We start from the raw sequence: 16,605 nt of genomic DNA, 5'->3' as shown, positions 1-16,605 counted from the left end.
ATCAACCTCCTAGAGGGTTGGGTGTGAAAAAAATAAGTAGTGAGAGGCTGTCTATGGATGAGGGACCACACGTTGGAGGTTACTGGTGTGTTGTGTTATTTCTAATGCAGGTTTTTTTCCTCTGCCAAAGGTTACACGAAGAAGAGAAAACTGGGAAAAGAATTTACCAAAAGCTTAAAGAGTCCAACTTGATGCCTCAGGCTGAGGAGCGCCACTACTTAAACAAGACATTAATTGAGAAAATGTTCGGGGGTAAGATGATGACAAAAATCCGCTGTCTGAAGTGTCTAAATGTTTCCTCCCGAGAAGAAGCCTTCACAGACCTGTCCTTGGCTTTCCCACCGTCCAACAGACACGTGCGTCGGCAGAGCCACATAGCGGTTTTACCAGTGGAAGAAATCGGCCCACAGATTATTGAGCCATCCATAAAACCACAGAGTCAGCTAACGGAATCTCCAAGGAGGCAAAGGAAGCACCCCGTGTCTGGAGAACCTCCCATCCAGCTCTTGCCAATAGAAACAGTGGGGTTCCAGGAAGCAGAGGGACAAGAGACTCCTTTCATCTTGAGATCCGACAGAGATCACGTCAGCGTGGAGAAAGCGAAAGATCCACTGTTGGCTTTTGGAGAGCAGACCTGTGGCTCCGAGGACTCCAGATCTGTCCCGGACTTGATCAACTATTTCTTATCACCGGAGGTGCTGACATCCGAGAATAAATATCACTGTGAGAAGTGCGCTTCCCTGCAAGATGCGGAGAAAGTGGCCGAGCTGACGGAGGGGCCACACTACCTCGTCCTCACCCTGTTAAGGTTCTCCTTTGACCTGAGGACCATGAAGAGGAAGAAGATCCTGGATAACGTCTCAATTCCATTGGTGCTGAAGCTGCCGGTCCTGGTTGCCTCGGAGGACTCCGGTGAAGTAGGCCAGAACAGGAATGATAGGGCTGCCTCATGCAATGGATTTGTGTCCGTGGAGTATGATCTCTGTAGCGTGGTGGTCCATTCCGGAGTCTCCTCAGAGAGTGGTCATTACTATTGTTATGCCAGAGAGTGTACCAGTACTAGTGCCAGCAGCCAGCCAAGGGACGGGGCACAGAAAAGCACGTCAGACAAGCAGTTGGACTTTGAAATCCAGTGGTACCTCTTCAACGACACCAGGGTGTCCTTTTCCTCCTTCGAATCGGTCAGTAACGTGACCTCTTTCTTCCCCAAAGACACGGCCTATGTGCTCTTCTACAGGCAGCGGCCATGCAAGCAGAGCTGGGCTGTGCACGAGGCCGTTTCAGATGCCGTCCGGCTGCACGGGGAACCTTCTCCCAATAAAGACTTGATGGAAGCCATTTCCAAAGATAACATCTTGTATTTGCAGGTAACTCCATTTACCTTCAGCACCATGGTTTAGGGGAATGATTCTGCTTCCATCGAAATCAGTGTCATCTTTTCTCTTGGCTTCAGTGGGAGCAGGCCTGTAGGTTACACACGTGACTCCCTAAAGCTGAATCTCACCTCCCTTTTAAATCCAAATGTAAAGAGTTTCATTATTATTTGTTTAAGAGTAGCTCCAACTGAGATCAGGGCCCCATTGCGCCAGGCAATGCACAAACACAGAGTGAGACACTCCCTGTCCTGAAGAGCTTACAGTCTAAATAGACAGGTCAAAGGGTGGGAGGGGGAAAATAGGCCCAGAGGGGGAAGCGACTTGCCCAAGGTCACACAGCAAGTTGGTGGCAGAGATAGGATTAGAACCCAGATCTCCTAAATCCTAACCTAGGGTCCTAGCTTATGTGTTGCTTTCAACTGGTCTTGGTACAGTAAGCACCTGGGACTGCTGTGAAGGATGCTATATACATGTATGCTGACAGGCATTTTCATTCATTACCATCAAATCTGAGTGCATTGCCAACAGTGGCGAAATAATCCCCTTAACACACCAGTAACGTAAGGATTATTCTCATTTAAAGATAGGGAAACTGAGGCACAGAGAGGCGAAGTGACTTGCCCAAGGTCACACACAAGATGTCTGTGGCAGAGACCATCCATTTCCTGCCTCCTAGTCTTATTCCTTAAGTACATTCCACCCATTGCTCTTGTGTGTGTCGTGTTTTTTATACCAGACAGACCGTAGGCATAAGGGCATTGGCTTAGTGTGGCTACAGCTCTATGGCTATTTGGGGAGAATCATCCCAACCAGCTACATGTACATTTCTCCCTCTCATGCCCGCCTTGCTGTCAGCATGGTCTGTGCATTTGTAGCCAGACTTCAGCTGGTTTCTGGGACTAACACTGCACTGTCTAGAGTGCTGCTGACCTAGCCTGAATTGTACAGAAGGTTTTGGCATGGCTTCATTTAGGTGTTTGAGTGACTTTAGTCCTCAGATGAGGTGCTGCACTGCCAGCCCTTGAGCCAGAAGGCCTCCCTCGTACACGCAATGGCTACAGCAAGAGTAGCGGCAGCATAAAGCTTCCTCCCATCCTGCCAGAATAATAATGCCTCAGGGCCCATCCCTCCAGATCAAGGCTAAGGATGGGAGGGCAGTTCAGTCTCCAGGCTCACTCGGGTGGAATGGTCCTATGGAAGGTGAGTGGTAGGCAGGGATGCATGCTGGACCTCTCCGCACTACGGTGGGGTCAGTCACCCTCCTTCCAAGCAAGGCCGGCTCTAAGCACCAGCAAAGCAAGCAGTTGCTTGGGGCGGCAGATTTGCAAGGGGCGCGTGAATCCAGCATGGGAGCTGAGAACCAACAGGGGGCCCTGGGAGCTGTAGTTCCTTGGTTAGCTCCCTGCCTATAGAGCCAGCCCTGGAGCAGGGAAAGAACTACATTTCCCAGCATTCCCTTGGCCACTAGCAACAGGAAAGGGTGGGGGAAGGAGTATGGAACTGAAATCTGCAGCTTGCTGTGAATGGTAGGAACAGAGCCAGCTCTAGGTTTTTTGCCGCCCCCCCACCCCCGCTGCCCCAGCTCTGGCCCCCACCTGCACTCCCCTGCTGCCCCAGCCCTGGGCTCTCCCCCACCCATACCCCCTGCCGCCCCAGCCCTGGGCTCTTTCCCCCCCCCATGCCTATCCAACTGCTGCCTGTCCCCTGACTGCCCCCCCCGAACCCCTGACCCATCTAACCCCCCCTTCTCCCTGTCCCTTGACTGCCCCCTCCCGGAACCCCCTACCCCTTCTCCAACCTCCCAGCCCCCTTACTGTGCCACTCAGACCAGCGTGTCTGGCTTCGCGCAGCGCCAGACACGCTGCTGCATACATGCTGCCGTGCTCCCCCACAGAGCCACAGCCCCCTCCCCCCACCCCCCAGCACCTGCCTTCCAGATTTGAACACCTCAAAATTCAGGAGTGCTCAAGCTCAGTTTGGGCAGCTGTTATCCTCCAATCACACAAGCTGAAAATTGTTCCACTTTACTGCAGTTCTGTAACCATATGGGAACCAATCCTGTCTGTGTTCTGTGCACATCCAAAATTCCTGCTGAATGACCCACCCTGGGAGCGAGTTACCAGTGACCCAGAGCTGGGGCAGCAGGAGGGTGCAGCTGGGGGGGGGGAGGAGAGCCCAGGACTGGGGTGGGGGGCAGCCAAAAATTTTTTTGCTTGGGGCAGCAAAAAACCTAGAGCCGGCCCTGCTTCCAAGGGGCTCTCTGCTGTGACTGCCTGTACAAAGGCGGTGTGATGGGGTTGGGGCGGGAGCGGGAGGGGCGGGGCGGGTGAGCCCTTGTCTATAGACCAGGGGTCGGCAACCTTTCAGAAGTAGTGTGCTGAGTCTTCATTTTTTCACTCTAATTTAAGGTTTCGCGTGCCAGTCATACATTCTAACGTTTTTAGAAGATCTCTTTCTCTAAGTCTATAATATATAACTAAACTATTGTTGTATGAAAAGTAAATAAGGTTTCTAAAGTGTTTAAGAAGCTTCATTTAAAATTAAATTAAAATGCAGAGCCCTCTGGTGGCCAAGACCTGGGCAGTGTGAGTGCCACTGAAAATCAGCTTGCGTGCCACAGGTTGCCTACCCCTGCTATAGACCAATTCAATGAGACTTTACTGCCAGGGCAAGCCAGACAAGGGTTGCCACAGGGAAAAAGAAGGGGGTCGCCTGTCAGAGGTGGGTATGACCCACCCAGGACCGGGTGAGGTTTGATCCCCTATGTCCATTTGTCATTCATGCCCACTCCTGTGTAATGGCAGGTCTGTACAGAGCCTGACCCTTCCCCCAGGGTCAGCAACAGCTTTTCATCATTGCTTTGTAGTGTGACATAAAGAGAGAAATTTAGCCCTATCGAGGGAACTGGCAACTTTACTGAGAATATGTAACAGGAGAGTGGGCTTATGCGGTTAGGGCCAGTTCCTCAGCTGGTGTCAGATCAGTTAGTTTGATTGAAATCAGCTGCACCAACTTACAGCAACTGAGGGTCTGACCCTCATGTTCTCCAAGAAGTCTGGAAAGCAGGAAGAAGATGTGTGAACTCGGAATAGAAACAGGACAATCTTCCTTAACAGTTTGAGTTTAAACTTTCATAAGCAGCAGGGGTATCCCATCAGAAGTAACAGGACCTGTTCCAGAGAGAAGAACCCAATAGGAAGGGAATTCCTCCCTTTACTCAGTTAGGGTAGGTCTACACTTACCTCCGGGTCCGGCGGTAAGCAATCGATCTTCTGGGATCGATTCATCGCGTCTTGTCTAGACGCGATAAATCAATCCCGGAAGTGCTCGCCGTCGACGCTGGTACTCCAGCTCGGCGAGAGGAGTACGCGGCATCGATGGGGGAGCCTCCCTGCCGCGTCTGGACCCGCGGTAAGTTCGAACTAAGGTACTTCGAATTCAGCTACGTTATTCACATAGCTGAATTTGCGTACCTTAGTTCGAAGTGGGGGGTTAGTGTGGACCAGGCCTATGACAGTTGGCATTGGCTAGCAATTGTCCCTCTTGTTACTTGTTCTCTGTCTGCTATTGTGGTATGAAATAGTCACTGCTTTTCATTTATGCTCCTCTGTCTGGGTTCTTCCCCCTCTCGCTGCTGTCTGTGCTTCACGCACCGAGATAGCAGAGCTGTGATCTCTAGAGCAGTCAGAAGAAAGGACATAACTTTCTTATGTATCTCGGAGATGCAGACTCACCCACAGGAGGTCTTGGTTGGGGTATGTCCCCAAGGTCTTCACACCTTTTACAGGCTTCTAAAGCAGAGTCAGGTTTCTAGGGCCCAAGCCTGCCAGACACCGAGCATCCTCTGCTCCTGCTGACTTTAAACAAGTGTTTGAGAACCTTCGCGCCTTGCATGATCAGGGAGGGTGTTTGTTTGTTTCTCTTCAGCCTACTGTGAATTCAGTAATGGGCATTGATGGTGGCCGGGACCACCTTGCCACCTCAATCAGAGCTTTTACCAGAAATATCAGCTGTCGCTTCCCCCGTCACGCAGAACCTAGGAGTCCCACTTCCACATTTCATGCCTTATCCACTAGACCACACGTTCTTTTTGGTTTAGGGCCAGCAGCTCTGTGTCAGGAGCCAACCTCTCTACCTCGAGAGAATCTGGGAGCAGCTTTCTCACATGCCGTCCTCTGATGTGCCTGGATCACTAGACTTCAGATAAACAGGCCTGGCTTGTTTTTTTTTTTTTTTTTTCCTTTCTCCCAGGAGCAAGAAAAGGAAGCAAGGAACAGAGCTGCCTACATTTCCACCTTGCCCAAATCACCTCTGTGGTGGAGAGATTTTGACAGGGACAAGGATGACGAAGGCTCCTCCGGGGGCTGCGGTCCAGCTGCTGGGGGCGGAGGCTCAGGCTCGTTTCATGGACTAGTCTTCTAAAGGCGCCACTGAACCCGAACCCGAACTACAACCAACAAGCAAGAAGCCCCGCTTCAACTTCATTTCTAACCAAGCCGCGGGGCCCATGGAGGCCAGAGTCTCCTCTCACCTCCTTTGAAGTCAGCGTTACCAAGGAGAGGAGTTTGAATCCTGTCTAAGTAGAAGGACTCGCTGCCGATTCAGGGAACACATTGCTGGCTGGAGTTAAATCGCTAGCACATGGAGATTCCCGTTGCTTTCTATGCACTTGGTCTGAACGCCTTAAAATAATATTACTAGCTGCTGAGCTCTGCGGTGACGAGCTACCGACTGATAACTAAGGGAAGTGCCACTTTCCTAACTGTAGCATCGTCTTGCCTGCTGGGTACACTGTCGATCAAGACTGGGGCAGGGAGAGGTGCAGGGAAACAGGACTCTTTTGGAAGAGACCAAGTGCAGCGCCAGTGACCCAAATGCACAGCCCAAATCTTCCACACAGAAATGGGATCTATGGCCAACATCTTCCAGAAGGGCCTGGTGATTTTCAGATGCCTCAGGTTTTGGGTGCCCAACTTGCCATACCCCTTAAAGGAGCCTGATTTTCAGAAAGTGCTGAGTACCTGCCCTCAGAAAATCAGGCCCCCTTTAAGGCATCCCATTTTGGGCACCCAAAACCTGAGACACCTTAAAATTGCTAGTCACTTCTGGAAATCTCGCCTTGTTGAGATCACTGGGTGCAGAAGCCACAGCTCCATCTTAATCCTAGAAGCCAGGCTCTTTGATTCAAGATGGAGCATGGGATGCCAGTATAATACACTGGCCTAGTGTCTGTGATCACGGCCCTCTCTAGTGGCTGGTCCCCAACAACTCTTATAGTCTGCTGCTTACTCACTTCCTGCAGGGCTGACTCCTCTGGTGTGAGTGGGATGGAGTTGTGCTGTTTATGCCAGAGGGGCTGGGTTCAATTCCTGCTGCTGACTGTGGTGCGTGTGTGAATATTGTGTATCCATAGAACAAAAGACCCCCCAAATCCTGAATTAAATTCAAATGACAAAAACAGGAAGTCTATTAGAGAGGCTAAATGCAACAGATCAATTGTGGAAGGAGAGTTATTTGTTCAGTTCTAATTAGTACTATCCAACCGTTTGAGGTTTGCCCAGCACTAGCACAATTTCCTCTCACTTCTAATCATTCTAGCCCCCGTTCGGTTTTTTCTGAAGGATCAGCAGATGCAGAGTCCCACTCCAGGGCTCTTATTCAGGCAAAACTCCCATTAAAATTAGGGCGTCGCACCTTTCTGTAGTGAAGTGTGCGCATCTTTGTTCCACCATGAGGGAATTGCACTACACGAGAAGAGGGTCTGTCTGGCAAAGTCTCTCCTCCTTTTCACCTCGTGTAGCGGTGGCAGGACCGCTCCATGCTCTGCAGTTGCAAGGGGGCTCTGGGAACTGCAGGATGCCTCTGAAATCCCTCCCCATATTTTATATATGCTAATTCCCAGGAAGAGAAAGCTGTGGTAAGATCGGCTCCTCTTCACTTCCATCTGGGAGCAACTGTAGCAAGATTTAGCTGGCTCCTCTTTACGCAGCCTGGAAGAGTGAGAACCCAGAATTCCTCCTTAGTCTTTCCTCAGTGGCCTAGCGGCAACTTCTTTGTTCATCTTGAAGAGAGGAAGAGTGGAGATGGTAACTCTCACTGAAGGCAGCATTCAGTGAGTGTTTGACCTCAGTGAAAGGAACTTATAGTGGAGTAAAACTAGGGTCACAATTTTCATTTTCAGAGGGGCAGCCGTGTTAGTCTGAATCTGTAAAAAGCAACAGAAGGTCCTGTGGCACCTTTGAGACTAACAGAAGTATTGGGAGCATAAGCTTTCGTGGGTAAGAACCTCACTTCTTCAGATGCAAGTAATGGAAATCTCCAGAAGCTCACCTCAGCCTCCCTGATTGAACTAACCTCGTTATCTCCATACTGATTTATACCTGCCTCTGGAGATTTCCATTACTTGCATCTGAAGAAGTGAGGTTCTTACCCACGAAAGCTTATGCTCCCAATACTTCTGTTAGTCTCAAAGGTGCCACAGGACCCTCTGTTGCAATTTTCATTTTGGGTGCCCAACTGTGGGCCTGATTTTCAGAGCTGCTGAATATGCGCAACTCCAGCTGAAATCAATGGGAGCTGCAGGCGCTCAGTACTTCTAAAAAATAACCAGGTTTTAAGATGGGCACCTAAATAAACTGAGACACCCAAAACCAGTCGCCACTTTTGAAAATATTTGAAAAGCAGTGAAATGGCTGATAAATGGAAAGAAACTCTCAAGCTTCTTAGAAGCCATTCAGGACTTTCACACCATTTAACTATATCAGAGTTCATGGTATTGCGAGGTAACGGCAGGAAATAATGGGAAAATAATCAGGCTTGACTCGTGAAACTCTTAGATTTGGGGTGAAGTTTTCAACAGTGGCGTCTGCAATCACTGGGAGTTAGCTGACCTGCTCAGACAGGTTTGAATTTCCCAGTAGGGGCTAGATCCACAAAGGGACTTAAACTCAGAGTCACAACACCTAACCTTTAGGTACCTTTAAAGGGGGTTCCACTCGCCACGGGTCCACCTCCTTGGAGGTAGGTCTGGAAATTAGCGCTCTCCCCATCTGGCTCCTCCTGCTGTTGGGTACTCACGCTGTGGCTCATCTCTCTCTTCACATCTCAAGGTGCTCTCTCTCTTTGTGACTCAGCCGGGTCACTATATGGTTCCTCCCCTTCCTGGGTAACAAAGTCCCACTGGGCAAGCTGCCTGGATGCTGTCTCAGATGGTCTCTGTTCCACATCTCCGGGTCATGTGCCACTTTGCCAGTTCTCCCTCTATGCTTCGTTCCAGCCCAGGGGCCCTATGACCAGCAGCCAAGGTCTGCACTGTCCCATTCCTTGCTGCTGTTGCCCTGGGCTTCTTCCTACCCAGCCTTTCTTAGGCTGGTTTCCCTCCAGGCGCAGCATCTCAGGATAACTGGCCCTTCCTGGCCCATGTTAACCCACTCAAGGCTTGTGTGGGCTACACACCCCATCACAGAACCCTGCCATCTAGTGGAGTCTGTGGCCCTTTGTTAGGAGCCCAGACTCCCTATACAATGCGTGGGGAGAGTTAGGCACCTAGGACTGGAATCCACAAAGCCAACCGCCAGCGTAGGCTCCTAAGCCCTTCCTCATATGAAGAGGGGGAGGTGGTGGTAGCGGTCCCCGCCCCTCTGTGCAGCCCACTGTTTGAGCACTCACCCCGCTTGTGGGAGGCCTGTATTCCAAACCCCTGCTCCAATGGATGTTTAGTTATACACAGTGGAACAGCTTTAACAGAAGAGATTGAGAGAGATTTTCCCCAGACTACCCCACCACCTCTGGGCTCTAGCACTGTTTTGTATACGGCCCAGTCAGGTGGCTTCTGAGCATGCCCACCTGATCACATCCCAAAGGCGAGCTAGGCAGGGGCATGCCTAGTTTGATAACCCTGTTGGAGCTTAGATGTGAGCTTGGTGCCCGGGCAGGTAGATTGCTGCATGCCCAGAGGTAGATTTTTTAGGCATTTTGGTGCCTTCCAGCGGAACTGTAGGCACCTAGAGAGACTGTAGGTGCCTAGAGAATTAGGCAGCAGCTGAGCAGGGCTTGAGGATCTCAGTTTTGGATTTAGATGCTTAAATGGCAGTTATGCACCTAAATCCCTTTGTGGAGCTGACTCTAGGGCCTGCCTGCATCTTTATATGCCTAAATACCTTTGTAAATCTAGCTGTAGGTGACTTAGGAGCCCATGTCCCATTTAAGCTGTTGACTTTCAATGAGGCTTCGTTACGCAACACACAGTCAGCCTGTGTCACTCATTGCCAGGGGATGTTGTGAAGGTCAAAACTAAAACTGGGTTCAAAAAAGAGTTCAAACCCTATGTTTTGGGTTCAAACCCCATGCTCTGGGTGTCCCTAGCCTCTGACTGCCAGAATCTGGGAGCGGGTGACAGGGAATGGATCACTCAATAACTATCCTGTTCTGTTCTTTCCCTCTGAAGCATCTGGCACTGGCCACTGTCAGAAGACAGGGTACTGGGCTAGAGGAACTTCTGGTCTGACCCAGTATAGCCGCTGTTATGAGGCTCGTAAATGACTATATCATTTTGTGTTTTTAGTGCTGCAACTGGGCCACTGGAGCGCTTCAGTGTAGATCCTACCTACACTGACAGGAGGGGTTCTCCTCTTGGCATAGATAATCCACCTTTCCAAGAGGTGATAGCTGGGTCGATGGAGTAATTCTTCCATTGACCTACCGCTGTCTACACCGTGGTTAAATTGGTTTAACTACAATACTCAAAGGTGTGGTTTTTCAAATCTCTGAGTGATGTAGCTGGGTTGACCTAACTTTGTAGTGAAGACTTCTTCCGTCAACTTAGCGACCGCTTTTCGGGGATATGGATTATCTACGCCAATGGGAGACCCCCGCCTGTTGGCATAGCTACTCTGCACAGGGGCTACACAAGGCCCCTGATTCTCCTCACACCCGTGTCAGGCCAGAGTCTGGGAATAATCATCACTGATTAGGCAAGTGCAATAAGTGGCTGTGTGAGATGGGTATTGTGGGCTGGGAGTGTGGTTTCTGCCCACTGAAGCAGGGCCTACTTACGGCAGTTGGAGGTCTATGGAGGTGTCATTTTGTTGGGGCAGGGACAGGAAGTGGGGGTGTCTGAGGGCTTGCACTACACTAGCATTTGATACCTCAGTGCAGAACAAGCTGATTACGCTGCCCTAAGAGTTCATCTGAATCTGCTTTTAATTCCCTGCCAGTAATGCTCCATCAGCCTGCCCTGGCCTGCTCGTATGCTGCGCTACAATAGCATCGGAGCCATGAATGAGGGCTGTACTCCCAAAACAGCTCTGGGCACTCATTTGATCAATTAGCAACAAGGCGGGCGGGTGGGCGGGCAGGAACAGAGATGGCACATGACTCAAGGCAGTTTTCAGAGGACAGATGTGTCTCATCCTTTGAAACTCCAGGGCACAAAGGAAAGACCATTATTAAACCCAGGCTGTACTGTAAAATACTGAGCATCTACAGTCAGTTTTTTTCTTGTTATGTATATCTATATCAATATAGATAAAAACCAAAAAATGACAAAGAATGCAGGACTGTGACCACTATCGCCGCAATTCTGCGACAGCCTCACTAGATCATTTCTATGGGATTATTGCTGCTATTTGACTGTGTCATCTGTTTTTTTCAAATCATTATGTAGACAGCTATGTCTATTGAGTGATCTTAAGGAATTAACAATTTCCCCTGCTCTTTACGGTTATTGATAGTAAGAATAGGGCTCCGGGGGAAGAGGTTTAAATAAACAGCACTAAATGATACACAAGTTGCAAAAAGGATCTCCGTTCCCCTGCTTTTATATATATCATAACAGAAATAAAGGACTTGCAAAAATCAGAATTGTATTCCTACTAAGTTATTAGCTGCGCCATGTTAAATCCAGTAGAAAAATTCTGCTCTGAATTACACTGTTGTAAACCTAGCATATAGCCCCATTAAGGCCACTAGCTAAGAACAACCATTTTAGTGGAAAGAACGAGGAATACTTGTGGCACCTTAGAGACTAACAAATTTATTTGGGCATAAGCTTTCGTGGGCTAAAACCCACTTCATCGGATGCATGCATAGGAAAATACAGTAGCTTGTGCCCAAATAAATTTGTTAGTCTCTAAGGTGCCACAAGTACTCCTCGTTCTTTTTGCTGATACAGACTAACACAGCTACCACTCTGAAACCTGTCATTTTAGTGGAGTTACTCCAGATTTACACCATTACAAATGAGATCAGAATATGGCCCAGGCTCTGTAATTATATAGTTTAAAAGTAACCCAATTAAAAAGTACAGATATACTCACTATTACCAGTATATTGTGTAACCCTTGTGTCCATGAGGGATTCCAAATGTTTGACTTCTACAAAACTTCGCTTTATTATTTGTCTTACAGTGGCACTAGAGGTGTCATCTGAGATCCAGGCCTCCATTGTGCTGAGTGCTGTACATACGCATTGTAAGAGACAGTCTCTGCCTTGAAGAGCTTACAATTTAAATAGACAAGAGGGACAACAGGGTGGAAGAAATGAAGTATTATCACCCCCATTAACAGATGGGAAACAGAGACAGAGTTTAAGGGCTTGTTTACACTTAAAACTGCTATCGTGGCATGGCTGTGCCTCTGTAGTGCTTCAGTGTAGACAGTACCTGCGCTGACACACTGTATATGTAACCCACACACCTCCTGGGTGCGCTGTTCTGTCCTATCTAGTGGCACTGAGACCACTTAGAGAGGGAGATTGCATCTGCTCTACAGCCTTAGCTAACAGCCAGTTGGCTTTTAGCTCATGCAGTGGAGGCTCACGCACTAAGCTCTGTAGGCCCTAGGTTCGATCCTGCCTGCCCACAACTGGGGGCTGTCGGTGTGACATATAGATACGCCACTTCCCCAAGAGGCAGTAGCTAGGTTGATGGACTACACAAGGACTTAGATCAGTTTAAGTATGCTGCTCAGGGGTGCAGATTTTTCACACACACCCTCCCTCCGACCAATGTAGTTAAACCAACCTAATTTTTTTAGTGTAGACCAAGCCTAAGTGACTTGTCCAGGGTCAAAAAGGAAATCTGTGGCACACCTAGCAATTAAACACAGATCTCTGCAGTCCTGCTACAGAGCCTTAACCATAAGGCCATCCTGCCTCTCTAAGGGTGGGTGAGAAGTAACTTCTAAAATGTCCCTTACTATAGAAAAGGAGGTTTCAATCTTGGAAAAAAGATGCCCTTATAATTGTATTTATTGCTAACTTGCTGGGTTCAATCCAGTTGTCCATGACCACATTGTTTTCAGTCTCAAGAGATGGGTCAGTGACTGTCTGGGATGGCGACTGAGCTACCCCAGAGGTGGTTCCTGAAGGTAAAAGCTGATGCGCAGTGAGAGAGCATGAGGAACTTTGCACTGGCTCTGGCCATGTGTTAAGCTTTCTGCAGCTCATCTCCAGGACATATTTCACCAGTACTAAGTTCACTTTGACAAGAGAAAGACGCCTGGTCTTGATTCTGTTTCTGATACGCAGAGGCATAGCCCTACCTACCCTATGCACCCCTACAGTCCTACACCTTTATTTAAGAACATAAGAACAGCCACACTGAGTCAGACCAAAGGTCCATCTAACCCAGCATCCTGTCTTCCGACAGTGACCAATGCCCCAGAGGGAATGAACAAAACAGGTAATCATCAAGTGATCCATCTCCTGTCGCCCAGTCCCAGCTTCTAGCAAACAGAGGCTCAGGACACCATCCCTGCCCATCCTGGCTAACAGCCATTGGTGGACCCATCCTCCATGAATTTATCTAGTTCTTTTTTGAACCCTGTTATAGTCTTGGCCTTCACAACATCCTCTGGCAAAGAGTTCCACAGGTTGGCTGTGCTGTATGTGAAAAAATACTTCCTTTTGTTTGTTTTAAACCTGCTGCCTATTAATTTCATTTGGTGGCCCCTAGTTCTTGTGTTATGAGGAGGAAATAACACTTCCTTATTTACTTTCTCCACACCAGTCATGATTTTATAGACCTCTATCATATCCCCCCTTAGTCATCTCTTTTCCAAGCTGAAAAGTCCCAGTCTTATTAATCTCGCCTCATATGGCAGCCATTCGATACCCCTAATCATTTTTGTTGCCCTTTTCTGAACCCTTTCCAATTCTAATATATCTTTTTTGAGATGGGGCGACCACATCTGCACACAGTATTCAAGATGTGGGCATACCATGGATTTATATTGAGGCGAGATGATCTTTTCTGTCTTATTATCTATCCTTCTGTTAATGATTCCCAACATTCTGTTCGCTTTTTTGACTGTCGCTGCACATTGTGTGGATGTTTTCAGCGACCTATCCACAATGACTCCAAGATCTCTTTCTTGATGGTAACAGCTAATTTAACCCCCCATCATTTTATATGTATAGTTGGGATTATGTTTTCCAATGTGCCTTACTTTGCATTTATCTACATTGAATTTCATCTGCCATTTTGTTGCCCAGTCATCCAGTTTTGAGAGATCCTTTTGTAGCTCTTTGCAGTCTGCCTGGAACTTAACTATCTTGAGTAGTTTTGTATCCTCTGCACATTTTGCCACCTCACTATTTCCCCCCTTTTCCAGATCATTTATGAATATGTTAAATAGGACTGGGCCCAGTACAGACCCCTGGGGAACACACTATTTACCTCTCTCCATTTGAAACAGGTATCTCACGGATGTATGCGTAGTGTGTTTAAATATTCGCAAAGCATCTGCTAAGTTCTTGCATTTCACTTGTTTGTGTCTGACTAAAGAAGAAATTATTAATATTTGATTTAATCATTCCACGTGTGATTGTAAACCTAAAGGAACTTTAGTATTCCTTATATATAGGTGGAGTAGCACGAGATAGGGTTGTCAACTTTATACTTGCACAAATCCGAACACCCTTGCTCCACCCGCCCTGCCCCTTCTCCAAGGTCCCGCCCCTGCTCACTCCACACACCCCCCATCCCTCGCTCTCCCCACCCTCACTCACTCATTTTCACCAGGCTAGCTCAGGGTGTGGGGGTGTGTGAGGGCTCCGGCTGTGGGTGCAGGCTCTGGGTTGGGGCTGGGGATAAGAGGTTTGGGTTGCAAACCCACCTCCAGCGGGACCGAGGGATTCGGAAGGCGGGAGGGGAATCAGGGCTGGGGCAGGGGGCTGGGGTGTGGGAGGGGGAGGTGAGGGCTCCAGCTGGAGGTGCGGGCTCTGGGGTGTGGCTGGGGATGAGGAGTTTGGGTTGCAGGAGGGGGGGTCCGGGCTGGGGCAGTGTGTGTGTGGGAGGGCGGTTAGGGATGGGGTGTGTGTGGGAGGCTCCGGGAGGGAGTTTGGGTGAAGGATGGGACTCCAGGCTGGGGCAGGAGGTTGGGGTATGGGAGGGGATTTGGGATGTGGGGTCCCAGTGGCACTTACTGCAGCTCCCAGGAAGCGGCCTCCAGGTCCCTGCAGCCCCTAGGCGCATGGGTGGCCAGGGATGCTCTGCCTGCTGCCCTCACACCTGCAGGTGCCACCCCTGCTGCTCCTAGTGGTCGCGGTTCCCAGCCAATGGGAGCTGCAGAGCCAGCACTCGGGGCGCGGGCAGCGCGCGGAGTCTCCCTGGCTGCCCATTCTCCTAGGGGTCGCAGGAAGCTGGCAGCCGCTTCCAGGAGCCATGCGGAGCCAAGGCAGGCAGGGAGCCTACCTTAGCCCCAAACCCCCGCTGTGCTGCCAACCAGACTTTTAACAGCCCGGTTGGCGGTGCTGACCAGAGTCGCCAATGTCCCTTTTCAACCAGGCATTCCATTCGAAACCCGGACGCCTGGCAACCCTCGTTCCAGCTCCCTCTCACGCTCTCTCTGGCCTTGTCTTCACTACTAAAAAAGTTGTGTTTTTACCTCAAGCTAACTAACATGCCTGAGCTATTCTGAAGTAAAAATACAGAGAAGACCAGGCACTTCAGCTTTACTGTGAGGTAACTAGGTGATGTCAATCACAAATAAGGGGCTAACCTGCCTTGTCTTCACTGTGTTTTTACCCCTGTGTTAGCTACCCACCACATAAAAAACACACCTTTTTAGTTGTAAAGACAAGGCTTGTGATGGGAAGGGTTTCTTACATAGCATCTCTCTCTCTCTCTCTCTCTCTGCACTGTCCCATTCTGCTTAGAGGATCATTCCCACAAAAAGATAAAAGGGCCTGACTTTCAGAAGTGTCAAGTACCCCCAACTCCAATTGAAGTCAGTGGGACCTGTAGGCCTTGACGCTGCACTGCCTGGCACCTTGAGTTTCTATTTACCTTTGTACCAAGTCAATGTAAAATATTACCCAATCATGGTAGCTTGCCACAAACACTAAACTCAACTGTAATATGAAGATCTGCACTAATCTGTGGTGAGTGGTATTTCATCAATAGTGCCAACCCCAACTGTTCAAAAGTCATGAATCAGGCTCACCAAAAATCATGAGATTGGCTTTAAAATCATGAGATTATGTAAAAATAATAGACTCGGTGTTCTTTTTATTTGCCTTCTGCTTTTTGAGCCTTTAGAATGCACTGGGGTCCCATTTTGAAGTTTTATCCACAGCCACTAGGGCTAGAAACTTACTTTTTCTTTAAGAATGAAAGCTGAAACCATAACATAGCCACTTGACTCCAGGAGCTGGGGCTTTAAGGAAAACATTAATTATCATGAGACTCATGACAATATCATGAGAGTTGGCAACACTGTTTCATTTTGGTATGAAAAGCAGTCAGAGATTTGGAGAATACCTCTGCGCCTGCCTCCCCATTTCCCCTTTTATTCTATTCCTAAGAACAGGGGTTTGCCCAGGTGCGTTGCGTCAAAATATCCCTCCCCACAGTTGAGACATGGGCTGAGCTCAGTTTAGTAAGAGTGAGACAGGGAAAAGCACAAACAAACTGAGACGGAGAAAAATCTCCACAAGAGGAAATAAGTGTGAAAAACTGATTGTGGCAGAGAGAGAAACTGATTAACATGCTGACAAGATCTTCTAAAAATGCAGCATGAAGGAGAGTGAAGAAAAGGCACATTAACCAATGGGCCAATGGCCAGTTCCATGTTATTTATTACACTGAGGCTAAGCCTTCCAGATGGGATGCAATGGCAGGCACCAGGCAGGGTTTTGGCATGCTGGGAAGCAGGGTAGGTTGGGACCCATTGCACTTTTCCCCTGTTGAGATTCCTTTTGTACAATAACCTGTGCTCCCAGTGCGACC

At 48.8% G+C, this 16,605-nt stretch overlaps 1 protein-coding gene across 2 annotated transcripts in view; it reads left to right on the top strand.

Moving 5' to 3' along the window:
- Positions 1 to 16,546, top strand: part of USP35 (ubiquitin specific peptidase 35) — a 66,413-nt gene extending 49,867 nt beyond the window's left edge. For both annotated transcript variants that reach the window (XM_005290568.4, XM_065595912.1), the window contains exons 10-11: positions 131 to 1,367; positions 5,628 to 16,546. In XM_005290568.4, coding sequence (XP_005290625.2) covers positions 131 to 1,367; positions 5,628 to 5,798 — 1,408 coding nt within the window. In that variant the 3' untranslated portion in view covers positions 5,799 to 16,546. The remainder of the gene's footprint in view (positions 1 to 130; positions 1,368 to 5,627) is intronic.
- Positions 16,547 to 16,605: the final 59 nt, after the last annotated feature.

The sequence above is a fragment of the Chrysemys picta genome, chromosome 1, assembly GCF_011386835.1.
Source record: "Chrysemys picta bellii isolate R12L10 chromosome 1, ASM1138683v2, whole genome shotgun sequence".
NCBI classification, from domain to species: Eukaryota; Metazoa; Chordata; order Testudines; family Emydidae; genus Chrysemys; species Chrysemys picta.
The sequence above is the reverse complement of the archived record's forward strand: the minus strand, read 5'-3'. Positions and strand labels throughout refer to the sequence as shown.